The sequence below is a fragment of the Carettochelys insculpta genome, chromosome 2 (genome assembly GCF_033958435.1).
Source record: "Carettochelys insculpta isolate YL-2023 chromosome 2, ASM3395843v1, whole genome shotgun sequence".
In the NCBI taxonomy this organism is placed as follows: Eukaryota; Metazoa; Chordata; order Testudines; family Carettochelyidae; genus Carettochelys; species Carettochelys insculpta.
Window position 1 is genome coordinate 78,427,705 of NC_134138.1, and position 22,099 is coordinate 78,449,803.

General features: G+C 46.1%; 1 protein-coding gene across 2 annotated transcripts in view; it reads right to left on the reverse strand.

The window, feature by feature from the left end:
* Positions 1 to 22,099, reverse strand: part of SNTG1 (syntrophin gamma 1) — a 628,960-nt gene that overhangs the window by 197,915 nt on the left and 408,946 nt on the right. For both annotated transcript variants that reach the window (XM_074987189.1, XM_074987190.1), the window contains one exon: positions 44 to 146. In XM_074987189.1, coding sequence (XP_074843290.1) covers positions 44 to 146 — 103 coding nt within the window. The remainder of the gene's footprint in view (positions 1 to 43; positions 147 to 22,099) is intronic.

A 22,099-nucleotide genomic window follows, 5' to 3' on the forward strand; every position in this document is an offset into this window, starting at 1 on the left:
AGCAATGAATGGATTGTTCTTTCAGCTAATCCTATATGCTTACACGCACAATCTTCATTCAGCGGCAACTTGAGAAAAGCAGGTGCTCTTTTCAGAAAAGACACTGTCAGGGTCACTTCTTCTCCTGCGTTCCGAAGAACCTGAACCTGAAGATTCAACATAGAAGTCATAAATGCATGTTTCTAAAAAGTTGGTAACAATTGTAACCAAAAGTCAGGTTCTCTCACACAGCTCATGTTTGCTCTGTTAATTAGAGCATTACATATAAAAAAGAACCCAAATAGAGAAACCTACTACAGTCTACTCTCCGGTGCCTTTAAACAATTTTGTTTTTGTCAATTGTTATGTTGTAAATATTTCCCATCAATGCATAAAGAGTTTATATTAGTAGCTTCCATAAGTTCCTCATAAATCTACACAAATTGTGTGTAAATCCCATCCTGGGTGTATAGAAATGATGAGAGATGTTAAATGAAGTATCTGAAACTGACTTTACACCAGTGTTAGGGTGTTAGTGTTGACATTTTGTAAATGCAAAAAGAACACACACACACTCAAAGGACAGCAAGTTCATCATCACATGACTTAGCATATCAAAACATGAGCTATGCATTAATCAATTGAATATTTCTTAGTTCTGAAATGTTTCCCATCTGGGGACTAGCTAGCCAATTTCCTGACTAATGGGATGAAAATGGCAGCCTGTAACCTTAGGAGAGAGGCCTTGGGTCAAAACTCTCAGGCTGGTCTACATTTGAATGTTCCCTGGACCTCCTGCTCTGGAAGACTTTTACTTTTTCTCTCTTTAGAAAGCAGCTTCACCCATCATGCAGCTGATATCCATTGTGAAAGGAGAAAAAGAATCAGAGAAGAATGGGCTTCATACCAGCATACAAGAAGAGGGTGACAAGCATGGAAGGAGCGACCTCCTCCTGACCCTTACATTAAATTACTTTTTTAAAAGGCAAAAAGCCACATTTGTAGCCCTAATCTGAACAGTCTATAGTGTTAACAGAGATTATAGGTTTAAAGGACAGAAGGAAACGTTGGATCAGCACATCTCACTTCCAGTATAACACGGACTAAAGAATTTCGCTCAGTTTCACATGCACTGAGCTCAACAGTTTATGACTCACCACTAAGTCATATCAACTCCATTTTGAGCTGAAGACAACAAGAAATGGAGAGTCCATCACTTCCCTGGACAGTTTGTTACAGTAGTTAATTATACTGTTATGCCTAATTTCTAATTTGAATTTGTCTGGGTTTAACGTCTAGGCACTATCAAAACAATCCTCAAATTCTTGTTAGCCTTTGTAACATACTCAGAGTAAGCCTGAGTATGTCCGGCCAATACCCTGCCAGTAAGCCAAAATCCAAAGCCACAACCACTGAATATTAAACCTGATCCCAAATACGTAATGCATGATGTGGGGTTAAAGTTTCACTGCAGCTTTGCCACTGTAAAATATTAAAGCTTAAAGTTGTCTATCTTCATTAGTAGGGCTGGTAAAAAAATAAAATACCTATCCCCACCAGTAAGGCTGGGAGGGATAATGTCCCTAGCCCCTGTTTATCAGAAGCTGAGTGTGGGTGACTGGAGATGTATCACTTAATGACTGATTCCCTTTGGGGCACTTGCATTGGCCACTGATGGAGGACAGGACACTGGACTAGATGGACCTATGGTCTGACTTAGTATGGCCATTCTTCTGATGGGCTTGAACATTTAAAAGTTGTGTGTATGTAGGTAGGTGTGTGGAAAAACGGATGTGTGTGAAGATCGAAAATGAGTTACTGGATTAGGCTAAGGATATTGTTACTCATAAGCTACGTCTACACGTGCACCCAACATCGAAATAGGCTATTTCGATGAATAACGTCTACACGTCCTCCAGGGCCGGCAACGTCGATGTTCAACTTCGACGTTGCTCAGCCCGACATCGAAATAGGCGCAGCGAGGGAACGTCTACACATCGAAGTAGCACACATCGAAATAGGGATGCCAGGCACAGCTGCACACAGGGTCAACGGGCGGGCTAGCGCTTCCGGGGCAACAGCTAGCCGCTCCCTTAAAGGGCCCCTCCCACATACACTCAGCCTGCACAGCACGCGGTCTGAGGAGCCATATAGGCACACAGACCCCGAGCGCCGCAGTCATGGACCCCCAGCAGCAGCAGCAGCAGCAGCAGCAGCAGCTAGAGGTCCACCCAGCCCTCCCGGCAGGAGCAGGGCTTGCCCTGGCTCATGTCATGTTGGGGGCAGCTGAGCACCTTCTTGCCCCAGGGGAGGAGATGCCCCCAGGGCAGCAGGGCTCAGCCCCTACCCCTGCAGCACCCCACCCCACCCCCCGCCTCACACGCCGGCGGCTGTGGAGCTACCCCACCAGCACTGACTGGTGGGAGCGGCTGGTGCTTGGGGAGTGGGACGACGACCACTGGCTCCGGAACTTCAGGATGAGCCGGCAGACATTCCTGGAGCTGTGCCAGTGGCTCACCCCCGCACTCAGGCACCAGGACACTGCCATGCGGCGTGCCCTCCCTGTGGAGAAACGGGTCGGCATCGCTGTCTGGAAGCTGACCACTCTGGACAGCTACCGATCCGTGGGGCAGCAGTTTGGTGTCGGAAAGGCCACCGTCGGGGGTGTCTTCATGGAGGTAAGAGAACCCACAGGGGGAGGCCAGGCCAGGGCAGGGCACAGCAGGGCAGGGGGGCCAGGGCAGGGCACGGCAGGGCACGGCAGGGCTGGCCAGGGCAGGGGGGCCAGGGCAGGGCAGGGCAGGGCTGGCCAGGGCAGGGGGGCCAGGGCAGGGCAGGGCACGGCAGGGGGGCCAGGGCAGGGCAGGGCAGGGCTGGCCAGGGCAGGGGGGCCAGGGCAGGGCAGGGCACGGCAGGGCAGGGCAGGGCAGGGCAGGGGGGCCAGGGCAGGGCACGTCAGGGCAGGGGGCCCAAGGCAGGGCAGGGCAGGGCAGGGCATGGCAGGGCAGGGGGGCCAGGGCAGGGCAGGGCAGGGCCATGCACACCCTGCTCACCCCTCATTGGGGCTGTCCCATGTGCTTTCTCTGCAGGTTGTGCGTGCCATCAACTCCATGCTCCTGCACAGGCTCGTGAGGCTGGTGGACCCACGTGCCACTGTCGCCGCCTTTGCCACCCTGGGCTTCCCCAACTGCTTCGGGGCTCTGGATGGGACTCACATCCCCATCCGCGCCCCGGACCACAGTGGAGGCTGATACCTCAATCGGAAGGGCTACCATTCAGTCGTCCTGCAGGCCTTGGTGGACAGCCGGGGACGGTTCCAGGACATTTACGTGGGCTGGCCTGGCAGCACCCACGACGCCCGGGTTTTCCGGAACTCGGGCCTGTGCCGCCGGCTGGAGGCGGGGACCTACATCCCCCAGCGGGAGATCCCTCTGGGGGACACCACCATGCCCTTCTGCATCATCGCGGATGCGGCCTACCCCCTCCGGCCGTGGCTCATGCGCCCCTACACGGGCCACCTCTCCGCCAGCCAGGAGCGCTTCAACGACCGCCTGAACCATGCGCGCCAGGTGGTGGAGCACTCATTTGGCCGCCTCAAGGGACGCTGGCGATGTCTCCTCACCCGCCTGGATGCCAGCCCCAACAACATCCCCCAGATTGTGGGTGCCTGCTGCGCCCTGCACAACCTCGTGGAGAGCAAGGGGGAGAGCCTTCTGCAGGGCTGGGCCGCCGAGGCCGGCAGGGCACACGTGCAGCCACCTGCTGCCCCCAGTCGGCAGGTGGACCCAGAGGGGACCCGGGTCCGGGAGGCCCTGCGGGCCCACTTCGAGCAACAGGCCGCGGGGTGAACTCTGCCCAGGCCCCCGACTGCCCGCCCCTTCCTCCCCCACACTCCTGCCCCAACGCCCACACCACCATGGAGCACCCCACCGCCCCCCCCCCCACTTGTCCAGGAGAAATGACAGCACGAACTTGTGGGTGAACGTAAATGTTTTTTTTGTCTCAACGAATTTTTTTTTTTTTAAATAAAAAAATATATATATGTGAAACAGAAACCAAAGAGGAGGGACAAACATTCAACAAAACCAAGATGGGCACAAATAAAACTATGTAAAACAACAAATGAAAGCACTGTGCGCCATCAAAAGAAAAACAAAAAGCAGGGAGGAGAACGGGGAGAACTATTTACAGGGGGGGACGGGGCAAACAGGGGCAACACCCACACCCCCCACCCAGTCCCCAAAGTCTGTCCAACAAGGGGGGGGGCACTTCCCGGGCCCCTCGCCCCTACAGCCCAGCAGTGGGCGTGCCCGGCCGGGAGCTCCGGCGGGCCTGCAGTCTGGTGCGCGGCTGGGTGGGAGCGGGCTCCACCGGAAGGTAGAGGCGCCGGCGAGTCTCGGGTGGCTCCAGGGGTCCCTCGGCGCGGTGGCCCTCGCGGGGAGGTGGTGGGGCGACGGCGGACGGCCCAGCGACGGCTGGAGCAGCTGGTGGTGGGGCTGCAGGAGCGGGCATGGCGGGCGGTGGCACGGCCGGCGTGGCATGGGGGGCCAGGTAATCAACCAGCCGGTTGATGGTGTCCATATAGGCCCCCCATGCCTCTCTGCGCCAGGCCAGCGCCTGCTCCTGCAGCCGGAGGTGCTGCTCCGACACCTCCAGCTGCCGGCGGAGGATGGCCAGCAGCTGGGGGTCTGTGGCCGCTGCCGGTAGCAGGCGCGGGGTCCGCCGTCTGGCCCTCCGCGGGGCCGGTGGTTCCTCGGCCGAGGGGCTGCCCTGGAGCGAGGGTCCCGGAGGGCTCTCCGGGACGACCGATGCCTCGCCGGCGCTCTCTTCCGGTCCTTCGGATGGTGCAGGTGCAGGAGCAGGACACAGGAGAGGAGGGGGGAAAGAAGAATGGAGACAGGCGTTAGTTTGGGCCCCGAGCCGTGGCCTTTGTCCCCACCGCCCTGTGCTGCAGGTTCCCCATCCCCGTCCCCGGGAGATGCTGCTGTGATGGATGGGGTTCAGGGGTCCCCCTGCCCTGCAGCCCGTCCCCTGGTGGGAGCGACTCTCACTTCACCCCGCAGGGTCTGAGAGCAGGAGAGGTTTCTTAGGCCACAGATGGCCAGTTTCTGGCAGGAGTGACAGCACCAGCTGTCGGAAGAGACAGTCCTTCCGACCCGTCGTGGGGAGAAGACCCCAAGGGGGGCCCCTCTGGGATGCAGCTTTCCCTCTCATCTGGCTGGCTGCCTACCAGGTCTCCCTTCCCCTAGCCTCTACCTGTGGCCCCCGCCCTCGCCCCCCAATTCCAAGCCAGCTCGGCTCCTCCCTCCTCTTTGTTCAGGGCAGAGGTGTCACCTGCCAGCTGTAGCGCCAGGATCCTCCTTTGGCCCTGGGAGCTCCTCGGCTCGGGTGGCTCATATGTAGCCTGAGTCTCCCTTTGGCACTCCCCCCACTCCATCGCATGCTGCTGCTGCGGGGTGTCCCACCCCCTCCGCCCGGGGGCCCCTCGAGGTTCCGCTCCCCCCTGGCCCGGGGATGGGGCATGGCACTGTCATGCAGGGTGGCGGGGGGCAGGGGCTGATGGCTGCAGTGGTGTGAGGGCCATGGCCCTGGTGTCCTTGGGGCCATGGCCATGTGAGCGTGTGGGGGGCCCTGGACACATCTCTGTTCCCCCCGCCCCTCAAGCCCTGGGGTGTCCACCAGAGAGGGGTACCTACCTGTGGGTCCGCTCCCATGGTCTGGAGATCCCCGGGGGTCGGAGGCCCTGCTGCTGCTCCGGGATGGCAGGAGGAGGATCTGCAGGCTGGAATCTGTGGAGGAGGAGCCCCCCTCCTCCTCCTCCTCCTCCTCCTCCTGCCGCGATGTCCCGGGGATGGCCTCCGGGGGGGGCCCCCGGGGTGCAGGGCTTACCTCCGGGGCAGACTCCAGCTGCAGGGCCTGCTCGGGCTCGTCAGCCGAGGTGTCAAGGGTGGCCGGAGGGGAGGAGGTGTGCCGGGAGCCCAGGATGTCCCTGAGCTCCCTGTAAAAGGGGCAAGTGATGGGGGCGGCCCCAGATCGGCTGGCCGCATCCTGGGCCCGGGCGTAACCCTGCCGCAGCTCCTTGACCTTACTCCGGACATGGTCCGGAGTGCAGGCAGGGTGACCCCGGGCAGCCAGGCCGTCGGCCAGCCAAGCAAACGCATCCGCGTTCCGCCTCCTGCTCCCCATTACCTGGAGCACCTCCTCCTCGCTCCAGAGCCCCAGCAGGTCCCGCAGCTCGGCCTCCGTCCAAGAGGGGCCCCGCTGCCGCTTCCCAGACTGCTTGGTCCTCTGGCTCTGCTGGCTTCCTTGGCTCCCCTTGGGGGGGGTCCCCTGGGGGCGCTGGGGGGGCTGCTGGGCAGCCATGGCTGCTGTCAGGGGCTGAGGGCTGTGCAGGCTCGCCGCCGCGTGTGCAGGCAGGAGCCTGCACGTTGCCTCAGCCTCCTGCAGTCAGGGCCGGGGAGGGGACCTTTAAGGGGCCGCTCCACGCGGCCACCAGTGAGCTGAGGGGCTGGAGAGAGCGTCTCTCAACCCCCCAGCTGATGGCTGCCATGGAGGACCCGGCAATTTCGACGTTGCGGGACGCGGATCGTCTACACTGTCCCTACTTCGACGTTGAACGTCGAAGTAGGGCGCTATTCCTATCTCCTCATGAGGTTAGCGACTTCGACGTCTCGCCGCCTAACGTCGAAGTTAACTTCGAAATAGCGCCCGACGCGTGTAGACGTGACGGGCGCTATTTCGAAGTTAGTGCCGCTACTTCGAAGTAGCGTGCACGTGTAGACGCAGCTATAGTTTCCTGGTTAAGTAACTGAATATGGTTAATTTCTTTCCATGAGGCTTCCACCCTCTACTCACTATATGAGTTGTCAGGGATGGGGTCTTTCATAAATATTTTATGTGCTTTGCCATTCAACCTTCATAGTGAAGAAAACAGAGACCGACCCAACGGAGCCATTCACTTGCAATGGATTTGTCAGTTATATCTATTGCAATGATCAGTTAGAGTGTGTTTCAAGTCTGCATTGAAATATAAAATAAGAGGGTCTCTTTTGCATAGTAACAGTATTTTAAGTAAGTTTTCAGGCCATCTTAAAGCATGCAGCATGGTAAAGAGTGTGGAGCACAAAACCTGGGGTTATATGCTGCTTTGTGCAACAGGGAACAACTCAAATGGGAAGGTGCAGTCACTTACAAGAGGTGAGCTGGCAATTCAGGGTCTTCCTACTGTTTTTGCAATCACTGCAACCTGACACAAATAATTTTACTTCTTTGTGCCTCAGGTTCCACATATGTAAAATGGGGATAATAATTACCCACCTCAGCAGACAATTGAAAGCTACTTATTAATATTTGCAAAGGTATTTGAAGTCCTTGGGTGAAACGTGCAATGCATATGAAAATGTTTATAATGTTGTTTCAGTATGGAATGCATTTCAAATAAACAGAGCTGTGATTGCCTAAAAGCCTGGAGAACAAATGGCTAAATATAGAAATAATTAGTTAAAACTGGAATAAATATGGCATTAAAATGGTAATTTTGCTTCATATAGGAACAAAAAGGGAAATTAATAGATTTGTAGGAGTTTTACATAATATACATTGTATTTCCTGATTACCAAATATTGCATAGTAAATATTTACTAGACTACTGCTGGTTATTTGATTCCCTCTCTTCCAATGGCAATTGCTTTACTTTTCCAAATAAAATCAAAGGGAAAATAAAGCTAGTTTTTAAAACTACTACTACGTAGAAAAAATAGTTTACAGTGCAGCTGACTTCATTTTGCTATTGCTTAAAAACAACAAGTGAACTTCAAGGTCTGTGGGATATCATATCCAGGGCTTTACCCCAGCTATACAACTGGTTTCTTATATGACAATGGGCAAAGCACCTAATTTGTCTGGTCCTCAGTAAAATGTGCATATTATTATGTACTTTTGTTCTGAGATATCTACTGATTAATAACAATTTTCTCTAAGTATTGGAGAGACAAAGTGGGTGAAATAATGTCTTTTACTGGAACAACTTCTACTGGTGAGAGACAAACTTGCAAGCTAACCCACAGCTCTTCTTCAGGGGACCACTGTTCCCTCTAATTTTTTTCCATCCAGGAGCAGAATACATTTTGTTATATGTGCCATGCGCCTCCATAGAAACACATGCTGCCCACTGTGGGTGACTGTGGGTGGTCTGCTAATCCGCTGAGGGACACCTGAGTGAGTCCTGGACAGATGCCCAAGAGCCCAGAGCTCAGCTTACAGGGACCACTGCAGTGAACCTGCCACTTCACTGAGTTGGACTGAAAGCTTGTCTCTGTCACCAACAGATGTTGCTCCAGTAAAAGATATTACCTCACACACCTTATCTTTCTAATATCCTGGGACCAAGATGACTACTAGCACATTGCACCTCTCTCTCTCTCTCTCTCTATATATATATATATCTTTGAAAAGGTGGGAGTAAACAATAACTCTAAATGGAAATCTGAAACACTTAACAGCGTGAGTAGAGCTACATGGCTAAATTTTTTCCAGTATCCTGTTAAAATCTGTGCTTCTCCTCAACTCCTTCATTACAACAGTTCATTGATCTTTCCTAGTAAAAGTACTCCAAGAAGTTGACAGAATGTATTAACAAAATGCTCATTTTGTGTGTCCTGGTAAAGCACAACCAGCAGGTTTATTGATGAACAGCAGCTATCTAGTCTATGATGAATGACTTTCATTTAAAACGCAAAGGGGGTATTTTAAGAAACACCGTTCCTGTAATAACTGTACAGACTAACTAGAAAGAAGCCCAGATCTGCAGATAATCTCAATTCCAAATATTTCACAAAATTCCTTCGGCCAAATTCAGGTCAACTTAATTTTCATGTGTAAATTGGAAGAGAAGTTTCCAAGTGGAATGCATTAGTCATGTCCTACCACAATGAGTTCACATACTGCCTGTGCAGTAACTAGAGTTGTGGTATGCAGCTGAAGAACCAAGTCCTGTGTGTGATCAGGCCATTGCATAAATATACTCTTTGATGTGGTCACAGTAATACCACTTCAGATTACCTGTAATAATTGATATGGCATAGTGGGTCCTGCAAGGAGGCTTAAGTAAGGTTAAAGTACAGATGACACAAAAATGCACTATATTTGTTAGTGTTAATGACAGTTCATATACCATTGCATAAAGTGTGGCCTGAATTTGGCCCATTATCTGTAGAGTAAAAGGTAAGACTAAGACAGCATGGTTTTTGTTTTTGTTTGTTTGTTTGTTTGTTTGTAAAGCCACGCAAGACACATTAAACAGAATAAGTTACTTCTTTCTGCAGACTCATCTAGAAAATGTAATTAACCCAATTTCAGATTAAATATATTTATGAGTTCTTAAGGTGGTTATGCATCCTTAACCAAACTGAAACTGTTGCCCATTTGCAGCAGTCTGATGCACCAACATATGCTTGCCATAGGAATGGGACAGCTGCACAGTAAAGGAGTTGATTTTAGCTCCCTAGTTCCCTGTCTCATGAATCTCTAGATATGCCTTTTCTAACCTAGACTCAGTTGTGGTCAAGGGACTGTGTGCTAGCTCAGATCTGAAGTTCCTTGGTGCTCCAGACAATTCTCCTCATACCTTTGGGAAATTCGTGGTGGCATGGGAGACAGTCCATCTGCTCACCATAAGAATTCTTCCCTTTCTATCACCTGCGAAGGAGGAATACTCAATTGTTCAGATATAGCCAAACACATGGGCAAGAATCTGGACCAATGTATCAAGAGCATAGTCATATGCAAAAGAAACAAATTATTTGTTAACTTAAGCAATTTAAACCATGGAAAGCAGATTCATATGATTAGGAAATTGAATATCAATATTTTGGCTGCCTTTGTCTTTGCAAATCTTTCTGTGTACACAAGCCTTTTCTGTACAAGTATTATTGTGCAAAAGCTGTGAAGAAGGTTAAGTGATATATTTTATTAGGCCAAGCTCTCAAGCTTAAACTCAGCCCTTCTTCAGATCTGGGAAATGTATTCAGTGTCACAGCTAAAACCAAGGTAGAACAGATTGCTTAGTATAAAGGTAGTTAACGTATGTCAAGAGACCATTCAGGATGAAGTGAGCAGTTAACATCTCTCAGGCCAAGTGGGGAAAAACAAGAGGTAAATAAAATTTGGGTGTTAATGCATTATAGATTGTTGTAATAAACTATAAACACAAGTGATTCTGGGGCGAGCAAACTTATGAACTTACGATTTTTCTCCTCCTCCTTTTAACATGAAGTAAGTTAAATATGGCAAATAATATGCATTATTATTTCCACAACATTTTTACAAAAGAACTAGTTCTAAAGTGGGTAGCTACCTAGATCCAGAAAAAGAAACAATAAGTTTGGATAAATTGGGTTTTCTCTTCAAAACCTTTGGGTATTAAGCATTTATCAGAAACTAATTTTAATGCTTTGTGGCTCATCCTTCTTTTGTATATTCTAAAGAGAGACAAGACAGTTTTTATGTCAGTTCAAATGTCGATCCTTTGCCTAACATGAACTGGACTGTTTGTAATACAGTTTAGTAAAATTGATATTGGTTGAAATAAGGATTAGGGGAAAAATTTCAAATTACTATACAAATATTGCACCTCTGTTCAGAACCTTAAGCACACAACGTGAGCCAAACAAGCAACTATAATCTGAAAAGCAGTGATTTCCAGCCCTATCCACATCACATTTGCACCCTTTTTCTTCAGAGCTCCAGGAGGGACATCGACTGTCTGTGGAGTTTATCTGTTTGGATTTTATTTTTTTAATCTGCTGTCTGGCCTTATTTCAATATCCTTTTATCCTCAGGCAATTGCAGAAATGTCCTGATTCCTTTCCCTGCTTCTGACGACTTCACTGTGAACAGAAGCAAAGCCTCCGAGTCACTGACATCACCTGTGGAGTTCAGTCATCAAACCGAGTACCCTAAAATAGTGAGGATACAGAGCAGGATTTATTCTGTGATGAAATGACCTCTTGAGATCCCTTCCAGCCTAATGACTCTATGAAATACACCCCTGTCATCACACCCTACACACTACTGTAGTCATCATTATAAAAAATGGCTTGTAGGGTACCATATAACAATTCATACATTTTGGTAAAGTATGTGCAACACCACTGTATATGGAGTTATAAGATTTCCACATATGCTGTTACTAACATATGTTCCATACCCTAAAACTCTGTCCAATTAGAACATATGTGTGTCTTGAATAAAGGGTTATGTGTCCCTTTATTTGCATTTGAGAAGTACGCAGTATCATCAAGCAGGAAGGGAAAACAAAGGAAGCTGAAACAAATGAAGAAAACAAACAGCCAGGATCAATCATCCTTCCACATAATTTCTTTTCTACTTCACAGCTGGAAATATTTTTCAGTAAGGCCACTGGAAATATAAAAACAGTGGTCAAACACCACAGGACACCTATCTCTCTCTGCCCAGTTTTTCGTTGCATTGAACCTAAGACAACAAAGGAAACCAGTCATTGGAATCTGGGGTGGTGAGCCCTAATCTGAAGAGGTTGGACAATAATCTTGCCAGGAGTACATAATGAGAAATTTTGCTTGTTACTAATGTAGCTTGTTAAATTTGACAGTAGAAAGCACTTTATAGTAATTGTTTTGTAACCCTTTCTGACTTTTATGTCTCCTTACTTCTACTCACCTAAATCTATTTTGTTATAAACTGGTTTTCAATGTTTCCTCTAATCCACTGTGTTTAAATTAAGTGTGTGGGTAACTCCATTTAAGACACTAAACTGGCATATTAGTCCAATAAAGGAATAACAGACAATATATCTGTCCCAGCAGGATTGGGCAGTATTTGATATGAATTCTGGGGAAAATCTAGGAATGGGCTGTGCATTGGCATTACCCTGTAGTATATCCCAAGTGTGGTTGGCAGGCTGCACATTACATACACACACTCAGGATGTGGCTAGCAAGACGGGAGGCTATTTGTGAGCACCCCACATGGGAGCTATTTCAGAAAGAATTATAAAGCACCCATGCCTCCAGAGCATGGGTAACACCCCACAATGTGTCTGAATTGTGCCCTGGTACGTCACAATGTCTCGAACAGCCTGTATGATGAACAGGCTCACCTCACTAACCCCGCCAGAATAGAGCTGAAAAGTAATAGATATACACACACTGAAAAGCTCTCAGTTGGTAAAATATAAATAACTTTCCTGGGACTATAGAGGATCTACTTTCACCTGTTAGATAACCTCTTAATGTAACCCCAAGTCCCTAGAAACTGCCAGCACTCACCTTCATTTCATGGGAAACTTATTGAAGCCATTAGCTGTTGGTACAGTCTCAGTTAAATGCAGGACAAGAACGTAATAGGGAATTCAGTGCTGTCCCATCACTTCACCACCTCTAGCCAGTTGCTGGCAAACTTGGAGAGGAAGGGAGATAACTGGACCTTTGTCTTGGCTTTTTCATTTATGTAAACCTTCACATGGGCCACTTGGAGTCTCTTTTTGCTATGTGCCAGGTTTGTAGTGATAATCACTGCTCTCCTCTTACGCCCCGAAGCTGCTCAGTCTGACCCTTATGAATTCAGTAACAGTCATTGCCTGTGAGGTGAGTGAGGATTCCTTTGCACAGCTTTGCTGGAGAACATAGGCCTAGGCCCACTGTTCCATGATTTGAAGCAGATGAGGACCATGTCTAAAGCTCCACTCCAGATAAAGAGTTCCAGGAGGATGTGAGGGGGAAGACATACCTTTCTTCCAAGATTAAGGAGCAGATGAAGATGGGGAGATCTCAATGTCGAGGAACCCCCTATTCCATTCATTTTGCAGCTGCAGGTGAGTCAGAAGAGCACATCACTTTCAGGTGAGACCCCCTAACTTCCTTACCTCATGAGCTTCTAGTGTAAGATTCAGAGGTTGAGTCAGGTGACATCAAGACTCCCAGACTACTGACGTTGAACTGGAGGAAGGAAAGAATGTGAGTGTCCTTGTGCACCTGACTTTTGGCCTGCAGACCAGTGCAGACCAGTGCAGACTCCAGGGTCGCAAGGATAGGATTCATCAGTGGCCCACAGGAATGGAAGGGACGTGACAAATGTCTCAGTCCACTATTACAAGGATAGTTTCTTGGGTCCTTCCACTCTGCTGTGATGCCTAATATCCCTTTTCCAGCAAGGAATGTGAAGTAATCATTTGCTCTCGTTGCTTAAAACTAGGCAGCCTGCCAGAAAAAGATATCACCCCCTCCCCAGGCAGACAGACAGACAACACTATCACAGGTTTGGGGTGGAGCCCTTGTCTCCCTAGGCCACAGAACAATCAGGCAGAAGACTCATCTTTAGATAACAGCACACTCCCTGGGGCTTCATACACTGCACCCATCTGATGAGACAAAAGTGAAAGACATATAAGCCAATGTCCTAAATCTTACGTGAGGTATGACTGACCTCTTGGGGTGCATTTAGAAAAGGAGGTAGAAAAATATGAAAAAATTGAATTTATGGATTTATTCACCCCACTTTTTGAGGTTCAGCCATTGGACACATTAAAAGGGAAAAAAAAAAGGTGACAACACCCTGCAAACTTATGGTAGCTCTTCCCCTTGGTAACTGATCTGCGATATTTTGCCTATACATAAGTATTATGAGAAGCGTCGCCTTTTTCAAGCATGAGGACATAATAGGCAAGGTTCATACTTCACAGAGGGGTCTAGACTGGATAAGATGATAAAGAATTTAGACAGAAAGTGAAAGATGGGCCATAATTACCATCAGGTTAAAAGACTAGGACCTCTGACTGAACTATGTGCTCCATTGTGTGCAGTTGACTTTTACAGACACTGTGGTTGTCAGCACCAAAACCAAAGACACCAACGTCAATGTTTGTTTTGCAGTGAATGGTGGGAAGTGTTTTTATTCAATTGTAAAAAGTGTTGGGGGTCAGCAGGGTTCCCTCATTTGCTATGGGGGCAAGGAAAAGATCCCATGAAGTGACAAGAAAAGAGGTCAACAAGGGCCAGATAATTCCGTAAAGCCAGTGTGGGGTGTAGCACTTTTGGAAAATGCCATCCTGCCTCTGTTGAATCACAAAATTTATGGACTACAGTATTCTGAAAGGATGGATATAACTTATTTAGGCTACGTCTACACGTGCACCCAACTTCGAAATAGCTTATTTCGATGTTGCGACATCGAAATAGGCTATTTCGATGAATAACGTCTACACGTCCTCCAGGGCTGGCAACGTCGATGTTCAACTTCGACGTTGCTCAGCCCAACATCGAAATAGGCACAGCGAGGGAACGTCTACACGGCAAAGTAGCACACATCGAAATAAGGGAGCCAGGCACAGCTGCAGACAGGGTCACGGGGCGGACTCAACAGCAAGTCGCTCCCTTAAAGGGCCCCTCCCAGACACACTTTCATTAAACAGTGCAAGATACACAGAGCCAACAACTAGTTGCAGACCCTGTATATGCAGCACGGACCCCCAGCTGCAGCAGCAGCAGCCAGAAGCCCTGGGCTAAGGGCTGCTGCACACGGTGACCACAGAGCCCCGCAAGGGCTGGAGAGAGAGTATCTCTCAACCCCCCAGCTGATGGCCGCCATGGAGGACCCCACTATTTCGATGTTGCGGGACGCGGATCGTCTACACGTCCCTACTTCGATGTTGAACGTCGAAGTAGGGCGCTATTCCCATCCGCTCATGGGGTTAGCGACTTCGACGTCTCGCCGCCTAACGTCGATTTCAACTTCGAAATAGCGCCCAACACGTGTAGACGTGACGGGCGCTATTTCGAAGTTACTGCCGCTACTTCGAAGTAGCGTGCACGTGTAGACGCAGCCTTAGGGAATAGATATTCAGCTGGTTTCCAAATTCCATAGGAAGGAGTAATGTGCCCTATTTGGGTTGAGGAATTCAGATCCCTTAAAGGATTTAAGCCTGTAGGACAAGACAATATTTGGGCAGAAGTTGCACGAAGAGAATAGCAGACACTTTCTCAAACCTTCCAAAATGCCCGATATTTCTATTTCTTCCTTTGATGAGGCACCAGAGAAGGCCAAGGGAAAACACAGGATTATCCATCAATTATCTTATTCTGGAGCTATTCTGTAAGGCTACTTCTACACAAGAAGCATCTGTCAACAGAAGTGACTGTTGGAAGGGATTTCCTGACAAAACTTCTGTCAACAGATTGTATCTACACATAAAAGCAGATAGAAAGAGCAATCTGCTCTGTTGACAGAGAGCAGCCAGACTACTGTCTGGCCCTCTCTCGACAGAATGGCTGACTGGAAGTTCTACAGTCAAGGCTGCCCAGTGAACCAGAAGCCTGTCTGTTGACAAAAGTGCCCCAGAGCATCTATACAGTGGTTGTGTTGAGAGAACACTGAGAAGAGAGGCATTACACCTGAACGGGGAGAGGTATAATGCTGCCAGCAAATGTGCCCGGTTTTGTTGACAAAGCACATTTTGCACACTGACACTCCTCAGTTTTTCCTGACAAAAGCCCAGTTCTGCTGAGAAAAGCCTCTTGTGTAGACACAGCCTTTGAGAGGTTCATACTGAAGTGGTGACTAAGGCAACCCTGCATAATGCATTACATTGTCTTGGTGACTTGCTATTTGCAGGAAAACTAAGTTCAGGTGACTGTGCCTACCTAATTAGGATTTGTCATGATTTGGCTGAAGATCTTGGGGTCTCCCTCACCACTCAAATGGTGGAAGGCCACACACAAAGGCTAACATATGAGATATAATTCACTGTATCTCTTATTTACATGCATAGACTCTGGATATTGTTGAACACTGTTAATGGCAATCAAAAAGATTACAGGTGGTCAGTGAGCACTTATATTATGTGTGTGAGATGCTTGACCTTGGCAGGGCATTTTGTGTCTGGCGACAGTCAGTTCTGGAGTGAAAGATCATCTGCCTGGTCACGCTAACAAACGGACAATGAAAGATGATTTAAAGGTACATGAGATATTTCTTGAGCAGTTTAATAGCAGTCAGACTTGATGTTGTGGATGGAGCCTCAGATGCAACCTGATGCCTCAGAAGACAGGTCCTGGGGTATACTGTCAAGGGTAGTTGTGGGCTTAAAGATAGCTAGAGAATTACAAAGGGCATTAGGCTCTTGAAAACGTTGTCCTAATATTAGTGGCAGTCACTATCTGGGGGAAGATATTTATGAATAAAAGTTTTGCTTCTGGTGTGACAATCAGTCTACTATTCATGTAGTGAATGGATAGCGAGGTGAGCTACTTAATTACTCTTTTTGTATTACAAATCCAAGCATCCGCTACTGAATCATTCTTAAAGAAAGCCACTGAAAACTTGAACCTCCATGCAAATCAAGTCATGTGCATTAGTTGGTGGATAATAAACAATTGCAGTTTTGCTTGTAAGATATCACCATTGTAATGACATGTTGGCTAGAGTAACGAGTGAGCAAACACAGTGAAAGGAGGAGAGCTTATTAATATTTAACAATGATTTAATGCAAATATAGTTCACAACAAGTGTCTATGAAGACATAGGCAGCCTCTTTTTCAGCACACTGATTCTGCAAGTTAGTTAAAAATTCCAGCAAATGAAGTAGGGTATATGCTAGATTTTTCTAAAGGAACAGCTATTCCTAAACTCACTGGTGAAGAGCATGCAAAAAACTCACTCAGATAAATCTTTCAGACAGCTCAACCCTTTAAATTAGATAGTACTATGCACCTCAGTCAGCATTACAAAGTGCTGTACTACTCCAGTTATGATAGCACTAGACTTGTGATTACTGATTAGTGGCATGCTTAGGTTCTCCAAATTAATTTAAAGATGTGTCAGCAAAAGGAACAAAATGTTAACATAATATAAAACAGAAGAACAAAAAAATGCTGTGACAGCATTTCAATGTCCCTCTCTTACTAACACTAGACACCATTAATAAATTCCAGTCCAAAGAATATTGCTACTCTTTCAAACTCTCTACTACGCTTTCCCAGCAGAAGTAAATCCCACTTTCAGCTGCCTCAGATGATCACCAATACCCTGTAACACTGACAGGGTAAATATTGTATTCACCAGCCTCCAAACCACATCGCACTCATCAGCTCCATATTCAAATTACTATCACCAAAGGCCTTGCTACATATTCAAATGGTCAAAAACTTCAGGTGACTTTTCATGGCATTGGCAGGGGGAGGTGGAAATCTTTTCATAGGAAATTGGTCTTTCTAGCAGGTCCTTTCTTCTATAACAAAGCAGGTGGGGTTCAAATGAGCACTTCGTGTTGCAGGCAGTTTGACACAGGAAAGAGGTGGGACTTGAGACATATTAAGTTTTATAGATCACAACTGACACCTTAGACTCCACTCAGAAACAGTCAGGCACAGAGCTCTGGTAATGCATATGACTACTGCAAGGCTTATTTAATAAACCTGCTACTACATATTGCAACAGTTTCTTTCCAGATTGATTTTAAAGTGAAGCCACATGCAGGCCATACTTCAGTAATACAGATCAGAGCTCACAAAGGCATGAACAGTAGCAGCGATATCCATAGCTGAAATTAACAGTAACAGAGAGGGAGTTGTGCTAGTCTATATACTATCAAAACAAAAAAGCAGTCAAGTAGCACTTTAAAGACTAACAATATAATTTATCAGGTGAGCTTTCATGGGACAGACCCACTTCTTCAGACCATAGCCATACCAGAATAGACTCAATATTTAAGGCACAGAAAACCAAAAACAGCAATCAAGGAGGACAAATCAGAAAAAAATGATCAAAGTGAGCAAATCAGAGAGTAGAGGGGTAGAAGGGGCGGGGGGAGGTGAAGAATTAGATTAAGCATACTCTTTGGCTTAATCTAATTCTTGACCTCCCGCCTTCCACCCCTCTACTCGCCTTGATAAGATTTGCTTGCCTTGATAAGATTTTTCTGATTTGTCAACCGTGATTACTATTTTTGGTTCTCTGTGGCTTAAATATTGAGTCTGTTCTGGTATGGCTATGGTCTGAAGAAGTGGGTCTGTCCCACAAAAGCTCATCTAATACATTATTTTGTTAGTCTTTAAAGTGCTACTTGACTGCTTTTTTGTTTTGAAATTAACAAATGTAATCTCACCTGTCCAACTGCAGACAGAGAAATACACTTGCAAAATGAGGAATGCAAAATGAGGAACTAATAGTGCACTGGAATAACAAATAATGGGCAAACCCCCTTAGAAAAAGGGTTTGGGGAACATGAGTCTTACCATACTTTTATTTGCGCCCTACAATTATCAGTATGTTCCCTTGTCCTATCTAGACAGGAATTTCAGTTTGCTAATTCAAATCTATGTTCCAGGCTCTCCTAAACATTGGGCTATAGAAGCTGTTCATTTTTTCATGAATGTGTTGAACTGTCTGCTAAATTTACCAAGTATTTTTTGGGCTAGATGTGGACTTTCCTTCTTTTGGTACATGCATGCAGCATAGTTCCAAGGCTAAAATTTGGTCCTTTGGTTAAAAACAAAACAGAAAAACCAGTAGTGTTTAATTCACTCTTCACAACAAGGAAGTTATTCATTGAGTTTAGGTTTTCTGTCTGTTCATTCTTTGTCTATCAACAAAAAACACAAGTTACAAATGTATTTGTCATTCAAAATTATTCAAATGTTTTATGTGAATACATTTTGGCTTCTGGAATGCACAATGGCTCTTTGCTTCATGTATTGCTGTGGTATTTGATATTCACAATTGACAATATGTACCACACTAATTGGACTCTCAAATCTGTTCTAGGACTGGCTAGGCAAAGCTCTTCTGATTTCTAGTGTGAATATTAGAAATTATTAATTCAAAATTAATTTACTGTGAATACTCTGCACTTTTATTTAATATTTACTATTTTGCTGAGGCAACTATATTTAAAATTCATGAATGCACATACACACATGTACATTGTGCATCTAGTTAGTTACCAATATGCAGTCAAATCTCATGTGTAATACTGTATGATGTGCTGTGTAGGAAAAGGATAATTTGCCGTGCTGAGCCTAATACATTTTAACTACCACTTCATATCATATTAATAACCTTAATTTGTACATTGTGGTGAAAGGCTAACTATGAAACGAATTAAATATTTCCTAGACCTGTAAAGGCTACACATCTCACTGTTCAAAAGAAGTGCACACATAAAAAGGGGATTCTATCAGATTGCTTCTATGCCAAACATAGGTGTCACCAGTAGTAAAACAATTCTTTGCCCATTTTCCTGGAGTTTCTGAAGTATCTGAGGATAAAAATTTCCAGCCCCCAAAATTTTAAATAAAAAATTAAGAGATTAACAAGAAGGTACTCAGTTACTGGAGTTCTGCCAGAAACGACACAAGATTTTTGGATAGGGGATTACTTATTTTATCTTCTCACGCTCCATATCTGCTTCTAATTACTGCCTCCTGCATTGTTTAGTTTCTCAGTGAATGTGTAGTGCTTCCACGGTAGAGCCCTAAGAACTTTTAATATGTCCTGTTTATTTTATTGATTATTAAACACAATCACAGAAAAAATAAACAGTCTCTTCTATGCAGTCCACTTTCAAGGGATTTCAAACAATGAAACATTAAGGGGAAGCTTAGACCTGTAGAGAAAGCCTGCACAAGGGCTTTGTGCTTCTGAAGTCTCCCTATAGCCCTCATATGAGCAAGAACATAACCCTTGTGCTGGCTCTCTGCTTTGGTGGGTGTTACCCTTAACCTTTATAGTAGTCCTGTGAGATGCTCTTGCTAATTCCAATACTCATAGGCTCTTGGGTTTAAAACTAAAGTGGGTCTTTATTCATCAGTATACAAATCGGAGTGATTAATCAATGGCCACATCATAGAACAAGACTGCCAGGAGAAAGGATATGAGTTGTATTCTTTCTCTTCCAAGCCTGATTCCCCATTTAACAATTAGACTGAGCTTCGTTTCAAGAGATACACATAAACAACTGTCACAATGCTAACTTACTAGTTATTCCATTCTGAAATTGATATTAAGGAGAATTCAGAAGGTGACTCAAAACTAGGGAGAATGTTTAAGAAAATCAGATAGCAAGGTCCTCGGCATGTTTGAAACTCAATTGTAAATTATTTTTCTCAGCATTAATAGAACATTCTGAAATCCACTGCTTCGCCATGTTCCAATTTCTCTTTCTAAATCTAGATCACATGTGTCAGAGACTGTTAAAAGCAATACCACCGCTTTCTCAAAAACATTATCTAGTCAGCCTTAACATTTAAAAAGAAAAAAACATAAAGTTCTTGCCTTACTTAAGTTAGTAATTAAAGTAAGATAGTAACTATAATAAATTTCGATAGTCTATACTTTAATGTTGAAAAAGTACTGTCCAGTAGAGAGTATGTTGCGATAATACCGTCATTCCACAGCTGACATGAGATCCAACGAGCCTGATGTGGGGGGCCAAGGTAAAACACAGAATAGCACAGTTTTTGAACATCCAAATCCAGATTTCTCAATTCTATAGAAATTGTATGTTTTCTTCCATTTTGGACTAGGTAGAGTGGTGAGACCACTTCACTTCCAACTTCCAGTTCAAATATAGGCCAGGTGACAAATCTGAGGAACCTTCTCAGGTTGAAGTGTCAGTAGAGGAGACTTTGCAACAAATTTATACATTATTTAGTAAGATTCACCAGGTGATATTTACTCACTGAAGAGTTTTAAAGGATCTCAAATATGAAATTGCAGAATTACTAATTATGGTATGTAATCTATCACTTAAATTAATTTCTACACCAGATGACAAGACGATAGTTGCATGTGACACCAATTTTTTAAAGGATCTAGAAGCAGGGTTGTCCTTAGGGATTTATTGGGCCTATGGTATAATATTAAACTGGTGCCTTTATGCCTGACTGCAGCCCTGGAAGTGTGTGTAAGCGGGGTGGGAAGAGATGGCTATTTTTTTGGAGATGTAATTTTATCTTCTTCAGCAGCACACAAATAAAATACTCTTAAAACTAACATTCTGTAGAATAAACCAGTAAATTCAGAAACTGACAGCATATACCCAGGGTTGGCTTCATTACCACTTGAGTGACTTTTTCACTGGTTCAGTGCCCTGTTCTTCTGATAGATCTGGCAGGCTTTTTCACTTTTAAGTTAACTAGATCGTCCATGGAAAAAGCAGAGCCACAGAACGGGGATACAAAAAGACAGATGGATGCACATTAAGACCGAGTGGTGCCCTGAATTTTCAGGTGCCCCAGGCAGCGGTATGTTCTGTGTAAGCGTAAGGATGGCCTGGTCCAGAGGTGATACTGACAACTTACAAGCTATTAAGGCTTTGTCTACACTAGAGCATAAAGTTGATTTTAAAGGCACTTTGCTCCATTTTATAATGTGACGGTCTTCACTGCAAATACCATTAGGTTGATTTTAAGGGGCACAAAGTTTTACTTTCTCGTCGCAACTTTTCCACACAGTGTATCACCAAGTTCGATTATGAAAGATTGAATTAATGCTAGTGTGGAAACAGCATCACTAAATAGATTTTATTGGTCTCCAGAGGTATCCCACAATGCCCCAAATGTGTCTATTCTGGCTGCTTTCACCTCTACTGCTTTCCAGGGGTGCGTCTACACTAGCTGGCTACTTCAAAGTAGCTGGTACAACGTCGAAATAGCATGCATCGTGTCTACATGTTCCGTGTGCTATTTCGAAGTTGAAATCGACGTTAGGCGGCTAGACATCAAAATCGTTATTCCTATCCGAAGATGGGAATAGCACCCTACTTCAACATTGAACATCAAAGTAGGGCATCTGTAAACAATCCATGTCCTGCTACTTCGAAATAGCAGGGTCCTCCATGGCAGCCATCAGCTGAGGGGTTGAGAGACGCTCTGTCCAGCCCCTGCGGACTCTATGCTCACCACGTGCAGCAGCCCTTAGCCCAGGGCTTCTGGCTGCTGCTGCTGCTGCCGCTGGGGGTCCATGCTGCATGCACAGGGTCTACAACCGGTTGTCAGCTCTGTGAATCTTGTGCTGCGCAGGCCGAGTGTGTCTGGGAGGGGCCCTTTAAGGGAGCATCTTGGGGCTTTGCTGGCCCCTTATTTCGATG